The sequence below is a fragment of the Canis lupus genome, chromosome 23, assembly GCF_003254725.2.
Source record: "Canis lupus dingo isolate Sandy chromosome 23, ASM325472v2, whole genome shotgun sequence".
NCBI lineage: Eukaryota > Metazoa > Chordata > Mammalia > Carnivora > Canidae > Canis > Canis lupus.
In genome coordinates this window covers 23,130,126-23,151,984 of record NC_064265.1, presented here as the reverse complement: position 1 = coordinate 23,151,984, position 21,859 = coordinate 23,130,126, and the positions used below count along the sequence as shown (strand labels likewise).

The 21,859-nt window shown below is 37.2% G+C and overlaps 1 protein-coding gene and 1 pseudogene across 3 annotated transcripts; one reads left to right on the top strand and one right to left on the bottom strand.

Annotated features, from left to right (window-relative positions):
- Window positions 1-554: 554 nt before the first annotated feature.
- Window positions 555-18,436, bottom strand: SGO1 (shugoshin 1). Of its 3 annotated transcripts, XM_049100007.1 has the most exons (9): window positions 18,226-18,436; window positions 17,528-17,669; window positions 15,758-15,913; window positions 15,478-15,674; window positions 10,993-11,069; window positions 9,301-9,359; window positions 7,317-8,126; window positions 4,790-4,976; window positions 555-4,569 (listed from the first exon to the last, which is right to left on the bottom strand). In XM_049100007.1, exons 3-9 carry the CDS (start codon window positions 15,897-15,899, stop codon window positions 4,467-4,469), a joined length of 1,575 nt encoding a protein of 524 aa, XP_048955964.1. In that variant the 5' UTR covers window positions 15,900-15,913; window positions 17,528-17,669; window positions 18,226-18,436; the 3' UTR covers window positions 555-4,466. The 3 variants fall into 3 exon arrangements, with proteins under 3 accessions (XP_048955964.1, XP_025304777.1, XP_025304775.1); XM_025448992.3 differs by lacking the exon at window positions 17,528-17,669 and having other exon boundaries at window positions 18,112-18,436; XM_025448990.3 differs by lacking the exon at window positions 17,528-17,669.
- Window positions 18,437-20,970: 2,534 nt separating this feature from the next.
- Window positions 20,971-21,499, top strand: LOC112661099 (cytochrome c oxidase assembly protein COX18, mitochondrial-like; annotated as a pseudogene).
- The last annotated feature ends 360 nt before the right edge of the window (window positions 21,500-21,859 follow it).

Sequence of the window (21,859 nt, the reverse complement as noted above, 5' to 3'; positions counted from 1 at the left end):
TAAACTAGTGAGTGATTTTAGCAAGGTCTATATATGAAAATCAATTGTATATCCATAAATTAGCAACAAACAAGTGGAAAATAATCTTTAAAATACACTTATAATAAGTCAATATGAAATGCTTAGGATATATTAACAAAATATGAGCAAAAATTAGACAAGACTTCTCAACAGTAAAATTAAGACCATAAGAAAATGAAATGTTGGGATAAGTAACTGTCAATTTACATCAACAAGAGTGAGGGAAAAATTAAATTCATTTCTAGAAAAAAGAATTTGACCCTCATCAAAATAACTTATAAAAGAGATGCTTCAGAAACTTGGACTTTGGAAAGTCAAGTGTACAAATTAAACCATTTCAGGATAACCACTTAATAAAAGCAGAAATAAAGACAATGCACGAATCCAATAATAAATAATAAAGAAGAAAAAAGGCAGAATAGAAAGCATAAAGAAAATTGATAGAAATAAATTATAGCAGTTATCACAATAAACTGAAATGGACTGGATTTGCTAGGTAAAAAATTACAACTCACTTTGGACCAAAACCAAAATTGAGTAACGTGGTCTTTAATTAGTTATATCTAAAACATTAACATAGGAAGGCTTAAAGAAATGGAAAGAAAAATGATACAGTATACTAATATTAACTATATATAGGCAAATATTAACCATATATAAGTTGCCTTACCTATATCAGACGTTACAACAAGCATTATGAGGGAAAAAGATTACAACAGTAATAAAAGGAATAGTTTTAGAAACTATTCTAGAAAACAAAATAAAATCCAGAAATTTTGTGGAAGATCTTATGTTTTTTTTAGCAAATGATGAAACGAGACAAAATTGCTAAGGCTATAAAAAAACTTGAAAATGTTATACACTATTTTCAACAATTAAAGAATTTATATTTTTTCTAGCACACACCGTTAAACATTTGTAAAATCTGACAACTTACTAGTTAGAAAAGATTTAACAAATACCAAAGAATCAACACTGTACAAATAATTTTTTGATGTATTACCAAAAAAAGCAGCACTCAATAACAACAGTAGAAATCTCCACTTTAAAAAATATGTAACATGCCATTAAACAGAACAGATAAATACGCAATTCCTAAGGAAAAGGTAATTTAATGAAATAGAATCAAGAATTAGGAAACTTATTTAAAAAAATAATACAAAAACTTGCCCACAAAACACAGGATAGTTTTAATAGCGTTTCACTGAACCTGAATAGGTAACAATTTGTTCCATACAGGAAAAATAGAAGGTTCTCAACTAATTTATGAGGCTAGTATGGCCTTGCTACCAAAAATATATAAGGGAAAGGATATAGGCAAATTTTATTTGTGATCATAGGTATAAAAAATCCTAAGCAAAATATTAGCAAACCAATTCCACCTCTTTAAAAACAAATGGTCTTTCAAGAAAAAAATAGAAGAAAAACTTCGTGACACTGGATTTGGCAATGATTTCATGGGTAGACAAAAGCAAAGACAACATAAGGAAATACTGATAAACTGGACTTAATCAAAATTGAAAACTTTTGTGCATCAAAGGACACTGCAAAAATAAAAAGGCAAACCACATAATGGGGAAAACATTTGCATATCACATATCTAATAAGGGATTAATATCTAGAACATTTAAGGAACTCCTAAGATTCAACAACAAAAACCACCCAATTCAAAGGCAGGCATACTACTTGAATAGACATTTTGCTGAAGGTATACAAATGGACAATAAACACATGAAATGACACTTAACATCATTAGTTATTAGGGTCAGACCACAATAAGATACCACCTCACACCATTTGGGTATTATGAGAAAACACAAAACAAGTATTATCAAGAATATGGAAAAATTGGGGACACCTGGGTGGCTCAGCAGTTAAGCGCATCTGCCTTCAACTCAGGGCATGATCCTAGAGTGCCGGGATCGTGTTGCACATTGGGCTCCCTGTATAGAGCCTGCTTCTTCCTCTGCCTTTCTCTTTCTGTGTCTCTCATGAATAAATAAAATCTTAAAAAAATATATGGAAAAATTGGAACCCCTGTGCATTGCTGGTGGGAATATAAAATGGTGCAGCCACCCTGGAACACAAAATGTTGCTTCATCAAAATATAGAATAACTATATGATCAACAATTCCACTTCTGGATATATATATTCAAAAGAATTAAAAGCAGGAACTCAAACAGATCTATGTACATAGATACTCATATATTCATTGCAGTATTATTTCTAGTAGACAAAAAGCAGAAACAACCCAAATGTCCACGGATACATAAAATGTGGTATATATACCCAATGGAATACTACTCAGTATTCTAGTACCTGAGAACTTGAAAAGGAATTAAATTCTGTTAGGTGCGGACATAGATTAAACATTATGCTAAATGCAATAAGCAGACACAAAAGGACAAGGATTGTATAATTCCATTTATATAAAGTCCCTGGAACAATCATTTATAGAGATAGAAAGTAGAACAGTAATTACTAGGGACGGTGGGGGTGGAGTAAATGGAAGTTATTTAATGGGTACAGGGTTTCAGTTGGGGATGATGAAAAAGTTCTGGAAATGGATAATGGTGATGACTGCACAACAATGTGAATGTACATATTACTGAACTATACACTTAATGTATATAAACAACAACAACAAAAAAACGTGACTATACAGTACCCAGCCCATAGCTAGACAAAGAAACCAAGAGAAAGAAACCTCGATGTATGTCAAAGACAGCAAGATAGATTAGTCCATGAATAGTGCTGGGACAATTGGGCTATTCTCATGGAAAATGAAATAAAATCAGATCCTCATCTGACAAAATACCATAAGGTTTAAAGACCTACATGAATAAGAAAAACTACAAATTTTAGAGAAAAACCTTAAGGGAAAAGGTGATAGAGAACATTAATATTTAAAATTCCTGAACATCAAAAAACATAAAAAAGGTAAAAATAAAGTGGAAACATAGTTAAAGCCCGTGTAAATAAAAACAAGGAATACTAGCTATAATATATAAAGAATCCATTCTATTAAGAAAAAGACATTTTTAATTGAAAAGTGGGCGAATTACACAATAAGCAATTCATAGAAGGTTAAGTGACTAATAAAACATTTGAATTCTCCAAGTAATTAACTCAATGAAATAACATCTCATAAGCAAGTAAAACAAAGAGAATCCATTTCACATTCATTACTTTAGGTAATTTCAATGTCCGATAGTACTGAGTGATAATGTGTGAGGAAACCGGAACTTATAAATTGCTGATAGGGTGATACACTTCTAGTGTCAGGTGAATTGGTACAACCACTTTAGGGAGCAATTCCCCTTCTAGGTACCAACTCCATGGAAACTTATTCACATGTGTGCAAGAATGTAGAATATTCACCACAGCACTAATTTGTAATTATGAAAAAGTGGAAGCAAATTGTCTCTCAGAAGAATAAATCTAGTTTATTTACATAATACTATACAATGATGAGAATGATCTACATCTGCCAACATGGATAAATCTCAAAAACAGTGGTGAATTAAAAGCTGCAAAATAAATATATACAGTGTAACATTCATGTAAAATGTTAAAATGCAAAGCAATTTTTAACAGTGTATGGGTAAACACTACAGCAAGAATACAGAAATATTAAACGTACACATTTGGAATCACCCAATAGAGAGCTTTCTGTGGTGATGGAAATGTTCTGCAACTGCACTTATCCCAATATGGTAGCCACTAATTAAGGAACTATTCTTTAAGTCCAAGACATAACAATTTGGGATTTTGCTGAGGTATCACTGAACAATGTACACATAAGAGCTTGATGTTCAGAGCTAGTCACTTACCCAGTTACTGAGCCTAAACAACCATCAATTCTATAATAATGATCTCCTATTTTATTTGTAATTTTAAATACAACAGTGATATCAGGGATCTACAAACAACTTAAGGTATACCGTACTATGCATGTCAAGGATTTATTTTATTCAAATATTATATAAAGAGTTTCAAAAGATCCTTGGTTTGTCTTCAAAAATCATTCATTCTAATTAATTCCCACTAAAGGCAAAAATAAAGACACCAGAAGCTTATAACGAAAACATCTTAATTTGATTTTCATTTCTAAAATTTTTGCAGAAGATACATTTTGAGTAAAATGAAGAGTTTTAGGCAGTTTAAGAAATAAGGATTAGGCCCAGTTATTTATATTTAAAAGAAAAAAATTTTTCTTTTAAAAAAAAAAATAAACCAAATGTATTAGTGGTATGAAGAAAAAGCATCACATTTGAAGTATTGTTTTGAGATTTTCGTGGTCTAGAGTTCGGTCACAGAACATTCCATGGCAATGGTTGAACCCTATTGTGTACTATCTTAGAGACTCTCTATTGGAGAGATGGAGCAATATGGTATAGGATGAATTTAAACAGCATCCAACAAACACTTCACTGTATTTGCTTCATACTTTTTTTTTAGAACTGCGTCTGGAATCCTTTCTCTGTTTGAAAATAGGAGAATTCAAGAAACACAAATCTGTAAAAGGGTCTCCTCTTCTCAGTTTCCTATAAGGATAAAAAGAACTCTTAGGCATAATTAGAAGCATCTCAATACTAACTCACTCTTCATATAAAGTTATTGTAAAATATGCCAGTGCTAATCTTCCCACTTCACTTTTTAATCAAAATTTTATATTTCAATAAGACTCACTCTTGAACAAAGCTCCAAATATTACTCCCCTCACCATGTACCATTAAGAGTGGGTTCCACAAATCAGATACTTACGAAGCGAGTGTGGGTTCCTTATAGTTCATACTGACTGCACACCTGCGCTTTGGCAGAGACACTGCTGGGCTTTCTTTCATTTTTGGAGAAAGAGAAAGTTTTCTGATTTTTGCTTCAGGATATAAGGGGACATTGGTGATATCCTTCAGGCTAAAATGAGTTGAGCAGTGAGTTTCAGGTAGTGCACCTACGAAAACAGCTTTTATTGAACATGGTTCCAAATGAAAGAAAAAAGAAACACAGGAACTAAAATTGTGTGCAATTACATATCCTAAACATATGCAGAATCCAGCATTTTATTGTACAGATTTTTTGATCTATTTATCATTTTTTCATCCCAGTAACACCTAAATATTACTGTAGATGTAAAGAACTGATGCAACAGATTACTAAACTTAAAATTCTTTTTAAAAAATTATAATTTTTTAAGGATAAAGAAGAATTAAAATTTAAAATTTAAATTTAAATTATGGAATTTCATTTTAGTTCCACCTTGCTCCACAGAATCATCAATATCAACATTTATCAGGTGGCTTCCTATAGTCTTAAAAAGCCACTTAAACTTTATTAAATCCATGAGAATTCTTTATCATAGCCTCTGTGGAGACCAGCAGGAAATGGGTTCCCTCTGGTAAAGCTAACATGTTAAAAAGTTAACCAATGTTTTTCCTATCTTAAGCATCCAAATTTTCTAATTTGAAGCTGTATCTATATTGGGTGACAGGTACGCACCCAGCACATAGAAGGACAATGCAAGACAATCTCTTCAAACAGTTTTAAAAGGCAAATTGTCCAAGACAAACTAAATTATAACTGTAAATGCCTATATTTAGCAACCATGTTCTCCAGGGTTATCTAGGTTTCAAATTCTGTCTTTCTTCTGACCCCACATAAATGTATTATATTACACTAATTATTCCAATTTTTAGATTGGAAAATATGGCTAAGCAACATCCAATCCATGGTTATATTCTAGAACAATGCTTCTCAAAATTTTGTATATATAAATTCCCCCAGAGCACTTGTTAAAAAGATGCAGAATCTGATTCAAGGGTATGTCTTGAGATTCTGCATATTTAAGAAGTTTCAATGCAGTGGTGATGCTGATGATCTGGGGATTAAACTCTCAGTAATACTATATCAGAATGTTATTTTTTTTTTAAACTTACTGTGTAAAATTTCAAGAATACACAAATACAGAGACAACAATATAAGGAAACCCCAGTTCCCCACCTTCAGTAATTACCAACCTTTTGCCAATCTTGTTTGATTTACTGTAACATAATAGCATATTTAAAAAAATGTATTTGCCTACTACCACTGCCTAACTGGTTGACCTTGGAAAGTCATTTAAAATTTTTTAGGCTTTGGGCAGCCCAGGTGGCTCAGTGGTTTAGCGCCACCTTCGGTCCAGGGCGTGATCCTGGAGACCCAGTGGGGCTCCCTGCATGGAGCCTGCTTCTCCCTCGTCCTGTGTCTCTGCCTCTCTCTCTGTGTCTCTCATGAATAAATGAATAAAATCTTTAAAAAAAAATAAATAAAATTTTTTTAGGCTTTAAGATCTCTTATAAACTATACAAACATGATGATACACTTCATAGAATTTTTCTGAGTATCAAATGAAATAGCATTATAATGTTTTGGGAATGCTACAACCTATATGTATTAGTTCTATACACTAACTAAATTTCCCAGATGAGAATCTTTGTGGCCAGATGTAGGCTATATCAACTTTTTGTTTCTTTTTTTTTTAAATTTTTATTTATTTATGATAGGCACACAGTGTGAGAGAGAGGCAGAGACACAGGCAGAGGGAGAAGCAGGCTCCATGCACTGGGAGCCCGACGTGGGATCCGATCCTGGGTCTCCACGATCGCGCCCTGGGCCCAAGGCAGGCGCTAAACCGCTGCGCCACCCAGGGATCCCTATATCAACTTTTTGAACCATACCTACTTTTGATAAAACTAATAAAAACAAGATTTTTCTAAGCAATAGTTTTTAGATGTCTTACAAATGTCTTAGAGAAGAATAGGAAGCCCATTGAGTAAAAAGTTTGGTCACCTTTCATTAACTAGAATGAATCAATTTAAAATCATAGTTCCTGTTATATTGAATATAAAACAAAGCCATTAAAATGACAGGTTACTGGATTCAAATTTGTTTTCATTTTCAAGGGCCTGTTTCAGATAAGTGTATAAAAGATGTTTTAATTCGATCTAGCTCCACTAAAAAGTTTTTCCTTACCTTGGAAGCCTTCATTTACTGAAAGTAAAAATGCTTTCTCTGTAACAAGTAGTATTTTTCTTAAAGAAGATTTAAATTAGCTTAAAGCAGGTCATAGCCATACAATTGCGATTTCCACCCCCAAGCCCCCATTGTTTAATCAAACTGTAACTTCCCCCAAAGAGACAGATGGCAAGTCTCTAACCTCCCCCAGAGAAACAGATGGTAAGTATAGCATATAAGCATCAGGAGTGATCATTTATTATAAATATTAAACATGCAAGCGAACAAGTAGATCACTTACTGATAGGAGTTTCTGTAAGCTTAGAATCCTCCATCTCTTTTTCATTTCTGTATTTTTGTGCTCTTTTAGGTCGAGACCTGGCAAGTGGGCTATCTGGTTCACTGGAGAGATCTTGACTGTACTTGCAAGTGGGCAAATAAAGGTCATCAGAATCATCTCCTGAATCACTTGATTCATAGATGCTCACTTCAAATTCCTTATTGTTTTCTTCTCTGTTAGAATCACTGTTCATTTTTTGCCGGAAAGGGGTGAGATGAATACCTTCTACCAAATTAAAATTGTAAGCATCATTGGAAGTGACAGATTCATCCAATTTTTTTTTGGAAACAGTCTTTTTATTTTCACTTTTGCTCCCTTTATACTTTGATCCAGATTTTGATTTTCTCCTTCTGTTAGCTTTTCTTTTCTCCTCTTTTCTTCCTTGTGCACCTCTATGCTTATTTTTAGCTTGTTCAAATTTATGTTGTAAAATGTTTTCTTTTGTTTTATTAGGTCTTCCTGGGTCTGTCAGCTTTGGTGATAAGTTAATTTGATCCTTATTCCATTGACAAACACTTTGTTCCACATTTTCAGATATGTGCATGTTTACTAGTGGGTCTTCACATCTAATTCTTTCAGATTCAGAGGGCTGCTGTGAGAAATGACTGATTTCAAAACCATCCAAGGCATTGAACTGACATAGATTGTTAAAATGTTTCTTTAAACTTCGACGGACAGATACCGTTCTAGGTAAAGCATTGTCGTAAGTAGATTTATCTTCCTCTGAATCCAAATCAAATTCCAGGCTATGTTGAGAAACAAGTATTTGCTCTGAGAATTAAAAAATACATGAGAAAACGTTTTACGTTTTAGTAATCTTAGAACTCAAAACTTAAAAATGGAATTAATAAAAAGTCATTCTATAGTTCTTCCACATTTGCTGTAAGTAAAATACAAATCTGGGGAACTTAATACTCCATTTATTTTGCAATGCTCAATTAATGGTTTCTACTTGACTTGTGAAAGAATCTTATATAACCTTCAAAAATATTCTAAATGGGGTCTCTCTATGTTCCTGGTTTAAAGAAAAACTAATAGGCTATATGTATCTATGTATATAGGATTCAGTGGGAAAGAATCTCATATTCTAAAGTAGAACAAGCATACTGAGAAAGTGGGAGCTAAAGTGTTCTTCGAAAAATGAGTAAGATTGAGATAATTGCAAAGCCCTTCAGGTAAGAAATATAATCTGCATTTTTAGGAAAAGTGAGGATCTTTGGTTCTGCTTATTCAAATGCTATTCCTTCTTCAAAGCTTAGTTCAAATAGAGAGGACTGATATTTGAGAACAGGGACATGTCAATTTAGAAGTAGAAAGAATGCGATGGCTTTGGAGATCAGCTTTGAGTTTAAACATTAGTTTTTACCATTTGGGCTACTTCTTGTGAGATACTTTACTTCTTTGGGTCTACATAAAATGGGACCAACAGCACTTACTTTCTGAGGTTGTTGTGAGGGTCAAGTGAAAAAGTGTATATAAAATAGCTAACACAGGAGCTTGGCACATAGTAGGGCTCAGTAAATTCCAGCCGTTTATAACTGATTATAGATTTGGCAAAATGAATGGATGTATTTTTTTTTAAAGATTTATTAATTTATTTATGATAGACATAGAAAGAGAGAGAGAGAGGCAGAGAACAGGAGGAGGGAGAAGCAGGCTCCATGCCGGGAGCCTGACGTGGGACTCGATCCCGGGACTCCAGGATCGCGCCCTAGGCCAAAGGCAGGCGCTAAACCGCTGAGCCACCCAGGGATCCCTGAATGGATGTATTTTAAAACTGTCATTAGTCCATGTAAAATAAACAGATTTACTTTGAGCAGAAGAATGCCAGATAAACAAAGTTTAAAAGTTAAAAAGAAAAAAATTAGAGAAATTTAACTATGTTACTTGTTCACAAAGATCTCATCTTGCCCTTAACAATATTTTTAATTTTTATTTGAATTACCTTCTATTTGGAATGATTCTCCTTGTTCTGGAAGGTGAGCTTCCTGAAGAGGAACTTGTCTAGCCAATGAAAAATAGAAATTTACTTAACAATATAATAAAAAAAATTTAAGATTTTCTTAAAATTAAGCTTTTCTCTTTCTTTAGTATCATTTCATAATTCTAAATCAGTGTATCTGTTCAGTATTATCAAAGAAAACAACAACAAAAAATTAAGCTGATACAGAGGCTGGTTTGTTATGAATGACATTCAACTCCCACTGGAAGAACTGCCTATCAATGAAGACATGCCATAACTCCTCATTTCATTTAGCTGGAGAAACAGCCAATCAGTACTGACTTACAAAATATATTACAGAAATGCAATTTGATTCCTCAACTCTTTAGCAGCCTGCTTCATCATTAGCTGAGCTGTTGATTCTTTTTTTTTTCTTTTTTTAATCTCTTGGTAGTATGTATCTTTAATGGTGCCTAACTACTGACCCCTCTGAAATTAATACTACTTATTTTCTTTAAAAATCTTCTCCCTCTTTGGCTCATGAAAGAATTTCCTTTATGCTTTCATACTATTACTGGCTGTTTCATTCTAATTTTATTCTTTGTTTATTATACAGAATGTTTCTCTAAACATCAAAAATTAAATATAGGTTTAGGTAATAGAGTTAAGGTAACTAATTAGTAACAACTTCGGGAATCTTATAAGAAGTAAATTACCCCATCTTCCTTTTTGATCATTACATAAATATTTTGTCAGGTCTTACAGTTCAGTAGTTTTAAAACAATTCATGATTAAAATTAATATGGGGATGGAAGTCGTCTTAGTGATTACTTTTGTGAAGAGGAGGGCACAGACTTGAAAGGGACAGGAGGAGATGGCATCTGGCAGTAGTTTTAATTGGGGATAATTACATGGATGCATGGTACTATCTGGAGATATTTTTGGTTCTCATAACTGGGGGAGGGAAGTGCCACTGACGCTTAGTGGCTTAGGCCCAGGATGCTGCTAAATGTCCCACAATGCTTAGGATAGCCCTCCACAACAAAGAATGATCTGGCCTAAAATGTCAATGATTCTGAAACTGAGAAAACCCAGCAAGAAGGAGGAGTGCTCTATGTCATAATTGAAATTTTGGTTCCACAGGTGTATGTATTAGTCAAACTCATCAAACTGTGTAATTAAGATTTGTGCATTTTACTGTATGCAATTATATCTCAGTAATTCTAAACAAAGTATACTTGATCCAAGAGAAGGGGAAGAGAGTATATGGGGGTCTGACCTTATTTAGGAATGAACCGGATTAGCAAGACAGGGTGATAGCTGTGTTAAACATGATGTTTTATTTCATTTCTAAACCACATTATTTGTAGTACTGGCAAAATATGGTCATATGAATAACCAATCCTTCTTAGAATTAAAACATGACACAAGAAAAATATAACTGAAAAAACTCAGTTATATTTACATAACTAGCTTATTCCTAGACTCAAAAAAGTAAAATATAAGAAAGGTTTGGCTTGGCTATATGTAACAGAGTATCAACGTACCAAATTTTTTAAAAAGCATTTTTAGTAGAGAAAAACATCAGACTCCAAACACCAGAATCTATACGATGCAAATTTTCTTTCATAAATGTATCACAGAATTAATTCTTTTTTTGTAATTAGTAATCATAATAATGAATTTGATACTAACGGTAAATCCTTCACAGATAAATCCCCAAGGCTGTTGTCATTATTGGAGTCCATTCCAGAGGGACATACTTCTCGGTTCTGTTAATATATTAAAACAAAGAAAACATTGGTATAATTGAAATACTCATAACAAAGCATTCATTTATTCAACAATAAAAATGGATGAGCAGTCTACTGTGGTGCTGGGTGTTGTTCTCAGAACTAGACCTACAGCAGCTAAAAAATAGATTTAGCTAAAAAATAGATTTAAGTCTAACCCTCTTAAAGCTTACATTATAGTGTAGGGAGAGAAAAATTTAAGACAAAAGGAAAGAGAAACATAAATAATTTCAGATATTGATAAAGTGCTAATCAGGAAATACTCAGAGTTGAAGTGACAGAGTACTTGAAGTTGGAGGGTTCTCTTAGCATGACTTTCATCTGAAATGTAAAGAATGCAAAGGAGCCAGTCATTGAAAAAGCAGGGAAAGAAAAAGCAGAGGAAACAGCAAATACAAAAGTCATGATGTAGGAAAAACCTTGCTGTGTTTAGAAAAGAAAGGCCATTGTGGCTAGAGTCATCTATGACCTTTCTTAATAAGAATGGTAGGGGATGTGCATGCAGAGGCCTTGAGAGTTACAAGTTTGGATTATAGTCTAAGTGTGATGGGAAGTCACTTAAATGTTAAGCAAGAAGTAAAATGATCTAAGTTTTAAAAAGACCAGTCTGGCCACTGTGTGAAACATGGGGATTGAAAGGGACCAAGAGCAGAAAGAGTGAGGAAGTCATTGTAGTAAATCTAGTAAGACATGCATATTAGATAGGACTTCAGTCCTATGACTATAGAGGTGAAGCCCAGTGGAAGGTGTTGAAAGACCAAAGTGTGCTGAGAGTGAACAGAGATGGAGGTGGGGACAGTGAGGGAGAGGGAAGCCTCTTTAGTTTTATTTATTTTTAAAGATTTTTATTTATTTATTCATGAAAGACACAGAGAGAGAGAGACAGAGAGAGACAGAGAGAGGTGCAGAGACACAGGCAGCGGGAGAAGCAGGCTCCATGCAGGGAGCCCAACGTGGGACTCGATCTCAGGACTCCAGGATCAGGCCCTGGGCCGAAGGCAGGCACTAAACCGCTGAGCCACCCAGGGATCCCCGCCTCTCTATTTTTACTTGAACAAATGGATAGGTTGTTTTATGAGATAAGACTTACAGAGAGGCAGAATTACACAATATTTTTGGGAGAGGGAAAATAGAGTTGGGCTTCATACAAAATATGTTTGAAATCCTTTATAAATATTTAGGTGAATATATCAAAGACTAGTCATGTGTGTGTGCCTTTGTAAGTCTTGAGCTATAAATTGGAGGTCATCAGCAGACAGTATTTAAAGCCATGGGAGGAAAAGATAGGTCTAGCTAGGACAAATGACATTTGAAGGTAAAGAACTGAGCAAAACAGACCGACAGGGAATAGTCAGAAAAGCAGGACAACTTAGGAGAGTATGATAGTAAGAAAGGCAAGAGATCAAAGTATGTTGTTTATTAATACAAGGTCAAGAAGAAAGAGAAATGGCCAGTAAATTTGGTCACAAAAATTGGGGTTTGTGGGCACCTGGACAATGACCATAGAATGATGGGGATACAAGAGTGAGTTCAAATGTAAATAGAAACTGAAGAAATGAAGATAATAAGTGCTGTTCTCTTTGCCTTTTTTTTTTTTTTTAAATTTGGTTTGTATTTGTTACAACCTCTTAAAGCAGAATGTGACTTGAGCACTACATTTCCACTCACAAAACTTGGGGAGTTACTTCTTGAATAGCTTCACAACACGCTTAAGGAGGCTTAGAATTTCGCTAAACAACGCTCTTCTTTGGAAAACAAGCCCTATCCGTGGCTACTCCCATCCAGTTGGTTCATTTCACTACTAGTTTCTAGAAGCCTGGTATATGCAGTTGAGAACTACAAGGGACAGAAGATTTAAAAAGACCCTAGAAGGTGAAAGTTGTTTTAACCAGTATTTCTTCTTTTACACATCTGCTGTAAAGGGAAGCAGAGAAATGAGGAGTTAAGGGATATGAAACCAGGAGAGGTTTTATTTATTTTCTTTTCTTCTTAAGGCAAGAGATACTAAAGCACATCTGTATGATAGCTAGAATGATTCAGCCAAGAGGGAAATACATGTTGAAAGAGCACAAACTTTCTAGAGGAAAGTCCTAGAGATGAGAAAAAGGGAATCTGAAGCACAGGGGAGGGCTCAGCCTTCAATAGGAGCAGAGGCTCTTCTACCACTGTGACAGGAGGGAAGATGAAGAACACAGGGTAGACATAGGCAGATTTGTCGATTTGTATTAGGAAGGTGAAAGCTCCAGACAAATTCCATAGAGGTCATTCTAATTCAGTTCAGTTGTTTTTTGAAAATTTTTTAAAAAAGATTTTATTTATTTGAGAGAGAGAGAAAGCATGCACTAGCAGGTGGTAGGGGTTAAGGGAGAGGGCATAGCAGACCCCTGGTGAGCAGGGAGCCAAATGCAGGGCTTGACTCTGGGATCATGACCTGAGCCAAAGACAGATGCCCAGCTGACTGAGCCACCCAGGTGCCCCTGTTTTTTTTGATTTGATGCATATATAAGATGCTGGTATTATGATAGGTTAAAACTTTAAAACTATTCAAGAGAAACAAAACAACTAGAAATTTAATCCTGTTAAAAGTCTTAAATTTAGGGGCATCTGGATCGCTCGGTTAAGTGTCTGCCTTCAGTTCAGGTCATGGTCCCAGAATCCTGGGATCTAGCCCTGAGCCTTGCTCATTCTGTGTCTCTCTAATAAATAAATACAATCTAAAAAAGTCTTAAATTTATTTTCAGTATAGCTAAATATTCTAAATTTAAGTAGTATTATTGCTAAAGATAAATAAAGGAGACTATTTCATTACAGAATAATATAATTTAATAACAAGTTACTAAAATGATTCATTATAAAAGCTAGGGAATAAAAAGCTATTAGAAATTATGTTGTAGGGATCCGTGAGGGGCTCAGCAGTTTAGCGCTTGCCTTTGGCCCAGGGCGTGACAAGTCCCACGTCGGGTTCCCTGCATGGAGCCTGCTTCTCCCTTTGCCTGTGTCTCTGCCTCTCTCTCTGTCTCTCATGAATAAATAAAATCTTAAAAAAAAAAATTATGTTGTGATTAATCCTTATAAACTAAGTTAACTATTGATAGGCAAGAAAAATATTCTTATCAAAGCATTTTAAGCTTTTCCATCACTGATAAATTGACTTGATAAACACGGAAGCATGAGTATAGAATGATGGTTGAAAAGGAGTGACACATGTAGCAACTATATGGCAGAAAACAAACTTTGATATCTTAAATGCTAAGGACACTTTTGCCCAGCAACTAATAATATGGTTTAATGAATACTCAAAAATCATTGTAAATGTCAAAATGCCTGCAATAACAATTTTTTTCCTACTGTTCGGGTACTCATTTTTCACTATTCTATATATGATTTCACCAAAAACTTAGGAAAGGGAAAAGGAAGATTCAAATGTCTCTGGAGAGATTTTTTTTTCCCTCACTAGTTGACCGAACAAGGAAAAGAAAAAAAATCAGGAAAGATTATATTCTGAAGGAAAAAAAAACACAACCAACCTTTATAAGCAAGCTAACCCTCACATGAAGAAAAAGCAATTATATCAAATCTTTATAGACAATTCTTTGCTACACTCTATATGCATATATTGTATATATGTATGTATATTCTCTATATGATAGACAAAATATGGAATCATGTTAGTTGCAGGGAAGCAAGAACTCTTTCACTGACTCCCCCTGGCAGCAGAGAGCTGACTAATTCCCTTCCTGAGTCTATAACCTTCCCCTAATCACTATGGTCTGGCCTTCTTCTCTGGTTTCCTGGCCTAAGTATCCATACAAATGTCTTTACTAGCATAGCAAACAGATGACCACCCAGAAACAAAGTAAACTTTCTGTTAATACAGAGTTAATGTATACTTTTCCTTAACCAACTAGTAGGTAAAAATGACTCTCCAAGAGAGCACTTCAATTCTTCCCTCCCAAAGTAAGGGAGTTCTTATAAAACCTCACTAGATATAACAAAACTACATAGAAGAGATAAGATTTATACCACTGATTAAAACTTCTGGTCTACATCAAGCTTTTAGACCTTTAGCTATCTTTGACTCACTTAGCTGAACAGTTGAAGGGACTAGCAGTGCAACAGGTTAACCTCATTCTTCTGTACTTTGTCTTGCTACCTACTTTCAGAACCAAGTTATACAAGCTCAAGCCTCAATCACATATGTGCTTGAAGTTTTCTTTAACTGGCCACAAACAAGAGCTGTGCTGAGGCACTGAAGAAAGAGGTTTTGATCAATTCTCTACTAACAGAGCTATCAGTAATTAATTTAAATCAAACATAATTAATTGATCTATCAACTCATGGCTGTCACACTTTTTCCTAAGAACTTCAGTCTTTGTAATGAAAATACCTGAGAAGTTTCTTCTGTTTGTTGTGAAGTCAGTTTTTCTTTTAATGCATACAGCTGACACGTGAGATAATAACATTCTCTTCTCAGTTGCAAGATGATATCTTGGGCTTCTCTCACTTTAGACTTTTCATTTTCCAAAGCTAAAACTAACATTCTGTTGTTGTCTTGGTAGTTTTTTAGCAGTGTAGAAGCGTTGGCTAAAAGAGAATAAAAAAATTTTTTTATTATGTATTAAATCCAAACTTAAAAAGTGATGCAAAAGCACACGAAAATCTCTTACAGATTATTTGGCATGGCGCAGCTATAAAAGACTTTCGTTTGCCAATCTCTGCCAAATTTTTATTCCTTTTCTCTTTCATCCGTCTCTTTATGTCTTCAAGACTATCTTGAAAGGACTTTTTAAGGCACCTTTCCTTGGCCATCTTCTACCTAGGAACTTAAAACAATAAAAAGCATTTAATTTTTCTAAGAGATAATATCAAATACAAAACAAGACTGAAAACACAGGCTGTTTGTAAAATGGATTAAACAGACTTAATAACTGTAGAATTAGCTTAAAGAAGGTGGCTAACCTGGTAATAACTTACATTTTGCAGCTTTTAAATCTCATTAATATTTTGGCATAATATTATCCTCCTCAGGTACTTTATAGGGAAGGTTAATAAATGTGCATTTCAACTCAAAGACTCTGTAATATGCCACTATGTATTAACAAATATCCCGTGGGGCTTACTATATAGTAGGCATTATGGGAAATATTTAGTATTCTATTTTGATGTTGTTATGTTTCCTACAGACCATGTTTATGACCAACATTTACTGTTTTAGTATTTACTAGACTTACAGCATTAATTTAGAGGTAATGATATATGTGGGCTTTGTTTTCCAGTTCTTCCCTCACTTGATTAACTTTCTTCCATGCTCTTTTAACCCAACACTTAAGATATGCACACACTCAAGAAAGTCAAGGTGATCTTCAGGTTTTTAAACTATGTAGCACTATATACAGTTTTAATAGGCTATCATAACAATTATAGAGCTAGAAAGAATAGGAACTGAGGCAGGGGAACATGCTAGTTTTCTCAAAGTTTATTTTTAAAACTCAGGTCTGTTAGCTCCTAGTAAGTCATGAATATAGCAAACAATCCATTAAATAATGGTTGTTCTACATACTGTTAAAAGTGGCAAAACAAGTGCTGATAGTGTCATATGCTAATACATGAATATACTTAAATTTTTCAATGCTGCAAGTCAGATTTGGTTCAATATTCTGCTACTAAGCCTATCAAACTACTTTTCATGAGCATCTTTTAACCTAGATTGCACTCTGCAGATCTTAAAATTACAAAAGGAAAGCGGCAATACAGTTTATAAGAATAAAATTCTTATTCTTACAGTTTATAAGAATAAAATTCTTATTTCCTACAACCATATACACAATTTTCACTACAAAAGATACCTCCATCTCCTCTAAGTTAGTCAAATATTTTACTGTACCTTATCTTTTCTCAGATATCTTCTCCAGACCTTACTTAATTTCCTCTATACAGTGTCTGGAGGTATTAACTATAGATATGTAGATCTCATTTATTATTTTCTGACAGTGGAGGCACAACACATACTGAGATGTTTCTGGTAAAGCAAGCACAACTATTTTTTTTAAAGCACTAACGTTAAGTTGTACAAAACAATGTATCACAATGGAATCTTTCTTTCTTTCTTTCTTTCTTTCTTTCTTTCTTTCTTTCTTTCTTTCTTTCTTTCTTTCTTCTTTCTTTCTCTCTTTCTCTTTTCTTTCTTCTTCTTTTTTTTTTTTTTTTAATTCATTAGAGACTGAGAGAGAGGCAGAGACATAGGCTGAGGGAGAAGCAGGCTCCCGGGTGGCCTGATGCGGGACTCGATCCCAGGATCACGACTTGGGCCAAAGGCAGATGCTCAACCACTGAGCCACCCAGGCGTCCCCACAATGGAGTTTTTGAAGTTCTAATCGGAGATGTTTGATAGCCATACAGATTAAGTGACCGATCAAGTTAGTTTAGCAAAGCCTTACCTAAATATCTTTCGTGATTCCCTTCAAGCAACTTAAAATCACAGAAGAGATTTGGTGTACCCAAAGTTCCCTGTCTAGCCCATTAACATGGGGTACGGTGGAGACAACGCATGAAACAGGTCACAGCGCAGGACGAGTCCGTCTGTATTCGGGTGAGGGGTCTAGATTCAGAAGAAGCTAGAATATTTGATCTCCGCCATCATTCTTTCAGCATTCCTGCTGCGGAACGCGGCAGCCAGGTAGGGCAGCGATCAAGGGTGACCGAAACAGCAAAACAAGGACACCGACGGAATCGCGCCGCACAAAGAGCTGCCAGTTTGTGTGCCCTTACGTTAAGCGCGGCTTTTGGAGGTGCCATGGATGCCTCTACACATCACCGAATCCACAAAATCCTGCAAGGCGGAAAGTTAGCGTACCCGTGTATTTAACCAGAGTAAACGGGGGCGTGGGAAGGCTCAGGCCGGGTGGGTGAGCAGAGAAAGGCACCGGGTCAACCCGACTCCACGGCCCCCACACCGAACTCAGAACGACAGAGAGATCCCTGGAGGAAGAGGCACGGGGGCCACAACACCCCCGTTCCACACCTGGAAGACCCGCGGCCTCCTCTTTCTCGGAGAGGCTCCCGCGAAGCGGACGTGGGGGTGTCGCCCGGAGAAGGCCCGGAAATCCTCCTCCCGCAGGTACGTCCCAAACAGTACCTTGGTCACCACCTGTGCCGCAGCTGTCGCCCTCCTTGCATCCCAGAGTTCCGCGAGGCCGTCCTGCCGGGGTATCCCGAGCTTCGGACCCTCCAGCCCTAGGCTCCGCCAGCGGGTCGCCCGCCAGCTAACGCGAGCACATTCGAAATTCTCCGCCGCGCTCCCCCATTGGGCGGCGGACGGGCGGTCACGTGAGGCGCCGGCGCCGCCAGGGACGCGGCAGAGCCCCGCCCCGCCCCGCCCCGCCCCGCCGGGCTGCCCACGTGACCCGACCCGAGCCTCCACATCCGGCGTCTGCAGCTCCCCGGCCTCTGGAGGGCGGAGTCTCCAGTCAGCGCGTCGGCCTGGGGGCGCTTTTCTGCGCGCAGTCGTTGGCTTTTAGGGGCGGAGCCGCCGGGAGATCGTGAAGGGTGGGTATTTCGGAGCGTTCGACGAGCTTCCTGTTCACTTTAGTTTTGCGGTTTCCCCGTCTTGGAGATCGTGCTCGCGGGCTCCCTCTTGTGAGGAGAATCTCCAGAGTGGTTTGCCCGCCGAAGCGGTCGGCCTGCTGAAGAGAGGCATCTGGGAGGGATATGAAAGCCAAAGTAGGAAGCGAATTTCGGATTAACGGGACGTTATTAGGGAAGTTCCAGATACCTGAAATATTCAGCGCCGGGTTCTTCGTCTGGCTGCCTGTGGCTCTTCAGCGCGAGCATCCACATGGCTACTGACCGCCTCAGCAGCCTGGGAAATTTTCCTTATTGATTTTTAAACTCTCCCCCAGCCTTTCCATGCCCCGTCGATCACCCGTCCGGTCAGTTCTGCCTTTTAACTTTTTTTTTTTTTTTTTCACGTGCAAACCCCACAATTTTCCATACCCCAATCCGGCCGGATTCCTCCTCCCTTTCTGTGAACTGTAGCGGTACCTACTCTGACCGCAGCCTCCACTCCCTTTTGTTCCTCACAGAGTGATATTTTGATAAAGCAAATATGATGGAGTGCGAAACTCTTAAGTGGCTCTTCACTGCGTTTAAGATCGAGTTCAAACTCCCAAAGATCTTTGGGCTTTAGAGAGCCCTATGGTTTCTACTTTCACTTCTGAATTTCATTGCCTTGTAACTCGTCTTGCTACTTTTTGCCCATGCTGGGTTTTTTGTTTGTTTGTTTGTTTGTTTGTTTGTTTGTTTGTCAAGAGCAGTCTTTCCTTTACCGGGGTTGCCTTCGTCGTATTCATGCTGCAGGTCTTATTGTAGAGGTGAAATTTTTCCAGAAAGCCTTATCTGCCCCTAAAGCCTCCTTAATCAGCCTGCTTTGTTCATCCTTGGTGCCGTGCACGCACTTTTCCTACTTTTCCTTTCGTACCCCTTGTGGCCTTGACTTATCATTCATTGTCTGTTTATTCAATTTGCATAAAGGTAGAAACTATATGTGCCTGTATGTAGTTAAATATTCAGCATCTACTTAGCAATTTGCCATTAGTAAGTATTCACCGAGACAATAAAAGAATGCGTAAATGAAATGTAAGCAGTTGTTCTGAATTTAGGCATTCAATTCATCATGAAATTTGTTTTTTAGATAACATTTACATCCTTATTCTTTATTTAAAGGATTTTATTTATTTATTTATTCATTCATTCATTCATTCATTTATTCACAAGAGAGACAGAGGCAGAAACATAGGCAGAGGGAGAAGCAGGCTCCATGCAGGGAGCCCAATGTGGGACTCGATGCCAGGACCCCGAGATCACACCCTGGGCCAAAGGCAGATGCTAAGTAGCTGAGCCACCCAGGTGCCCCCACATCCTCAGTCTTGTCTAGACCTCACCCTCATGCCTTCTTGGCTTGATGGAAGAGATCAGAACATCTGTCTTTAGCCAACAACTTGTTCTCCAAGTGTTATGAGCGGGATCACTTCCATTATTCCTGGGGTGTGGCTTATATGTGCAGAAGCATCAAGAAAGGCTTAGTGGTAGGTACAGTACAGCTGCTGCTTGCACTGCAGCTCAGGGTATGGGGCCTGCCACTTACACCAACCTCAACTGATGACATTAATCACTCTGTTCTGTAGGTGTGGGCAGTGGCCCTGGCAAGATTGGCACAGGTGCAGGGTGGGGAGGAGATGCTACTCGGTTTGCACACTGCCCTGGTAGGTCTGCGGGCGTCACGGTCATAACCCTGCACAGCAGAGTCAGGCAGTCATGGACCTACCAGCAGGAGGACATCCTGGCCACAGTGGAAAATTTGTAGCCAGAAATGAGAAACATTGCAAGGCATCTTAACCAAGAAGTTGCAGTTCATGCGTATCAGTTGAGGTGGTCCAAAAGACTTGCTAGGCTCACTTATCTAAAGAATATGCAGAGGTGTGGAGTGCCCGGATGGCATAGTTGGTTAAGCTGAGAACTCTTGATTTTGACTTGGGTCACAATCTCAGGTTGTGTGAAAGAGCTCCAGCCTGGGGCTCTGCGCTGAGCAGGTGGAGTCAGCCTGGGATTCTCATTCTCTCTCTGTCTCTGCCCCTCCCCCCCCTTGACTCTGGCTCTCTTATTATTATTATTTTTTTAAGATTTTATTTATTTATTCATGAGAGACGCAGAAAGAGAGAGAGAGAGAGAGGCAGAGACACAGGCAGAGGGAGAAGCAGGCTTCACGCAGGGAGCCGATGTGGGACTCGATCCCAGGACTCCAGGATCACGCCCTGAGCCGAAGGCAGGTGCTAAACCGCTGAGCCACCCAGGGATCCCCATCTCCGGCTCTCTTAAAAAGAATATGCAGAGGTTTGTTTCAGAGCTGTATGTTTGGCATAACTGCCACCCCTTTAGAGCCAATGAGCTGGTTTGGATTCTGGTTCCATTGTGGGTCTTCATGTCTGTTGCTCTCTGGAATTCTGTCACAGGGGCAACATATTCAGGAGCAAACTTTGCTGTTCAGGAACCAGTTAGCTATCGATGGGGTGCTAGAGTTTCCTGACCTCACTGTACTAGTGGGGTTCTGCCTGTCTCCACTGGTGTCATCGTGGAGATTTTTGCTCTGCAAAAAATTGGAATGTCTCATTTTCAGACATACATCGCACACTTTGTACAGTATTGGTGTTGATGATTCTAACTGCTGTGACAGTACCTTCATTGATGGTCTTCCACTGGTGATGTTCTAGCTTCACGGGACATTTACAGAACCTACTGATGTGTTCTGCTAGGTTTTGCCAACTTTGCCTAATACTGGTGACCAAGTCAGATTCAGACATTCCTTATAAGGACCTCTTTGCTGCCTTTACACTAAGTTCATTTCAAGAAAATGACATGCTTTTCAGTAATTTTCAAACAGTTGCAGTGTCACTATCACAATAGATTTAGGCTTAGAAATTCAGATGTGATTTAATTTGTATTTAAAATCATGAATTGTGTGAAGTGCTGTACGTTAAGATATAATCAAAATATATTTGACAATACTTAAAATCTTTTAAATGCTAGAAATGTAAAGAAAATTTTAGAAATGAAATCCTAAAAAATACAAAAGTAGAATCAAAGTGTCTGGTTCTGCTTATAAAATTACTAGAGGTGCCAGAACTTTGGAAAACAGGATAATATACTGAATGATGTAGAATTATATTGACAAATCCTATACATTAAAGTTTTATAAAATAAGAGAATCCAGGGAA

Excerpts from the sequence above, each read along its gene's own strand:
- SGO1 (XM_025448992.3), bottom strand. The coding sequence starts at position 15,899 with ATGGCCAAGGAAAGGTGCCTTAAAAAGTCCTTTCAAGATAGTCTTGAA. Across the intron at positions 11,070-15,477 it reads AAACAGAAGAAACTTCTCAG|AACCGAGAAGTATGTCCCTC; the intron begins GTATTTTCATTA and ends ATATATTAACAG. Across the intron at positions 8,127-9,300 it reads AGAATCATTCCAAATAGAAG|AGCAAATACTTGTTTCTCAA; the intron begins GTAATTCAAATA and ends TTTAATTCTCAG.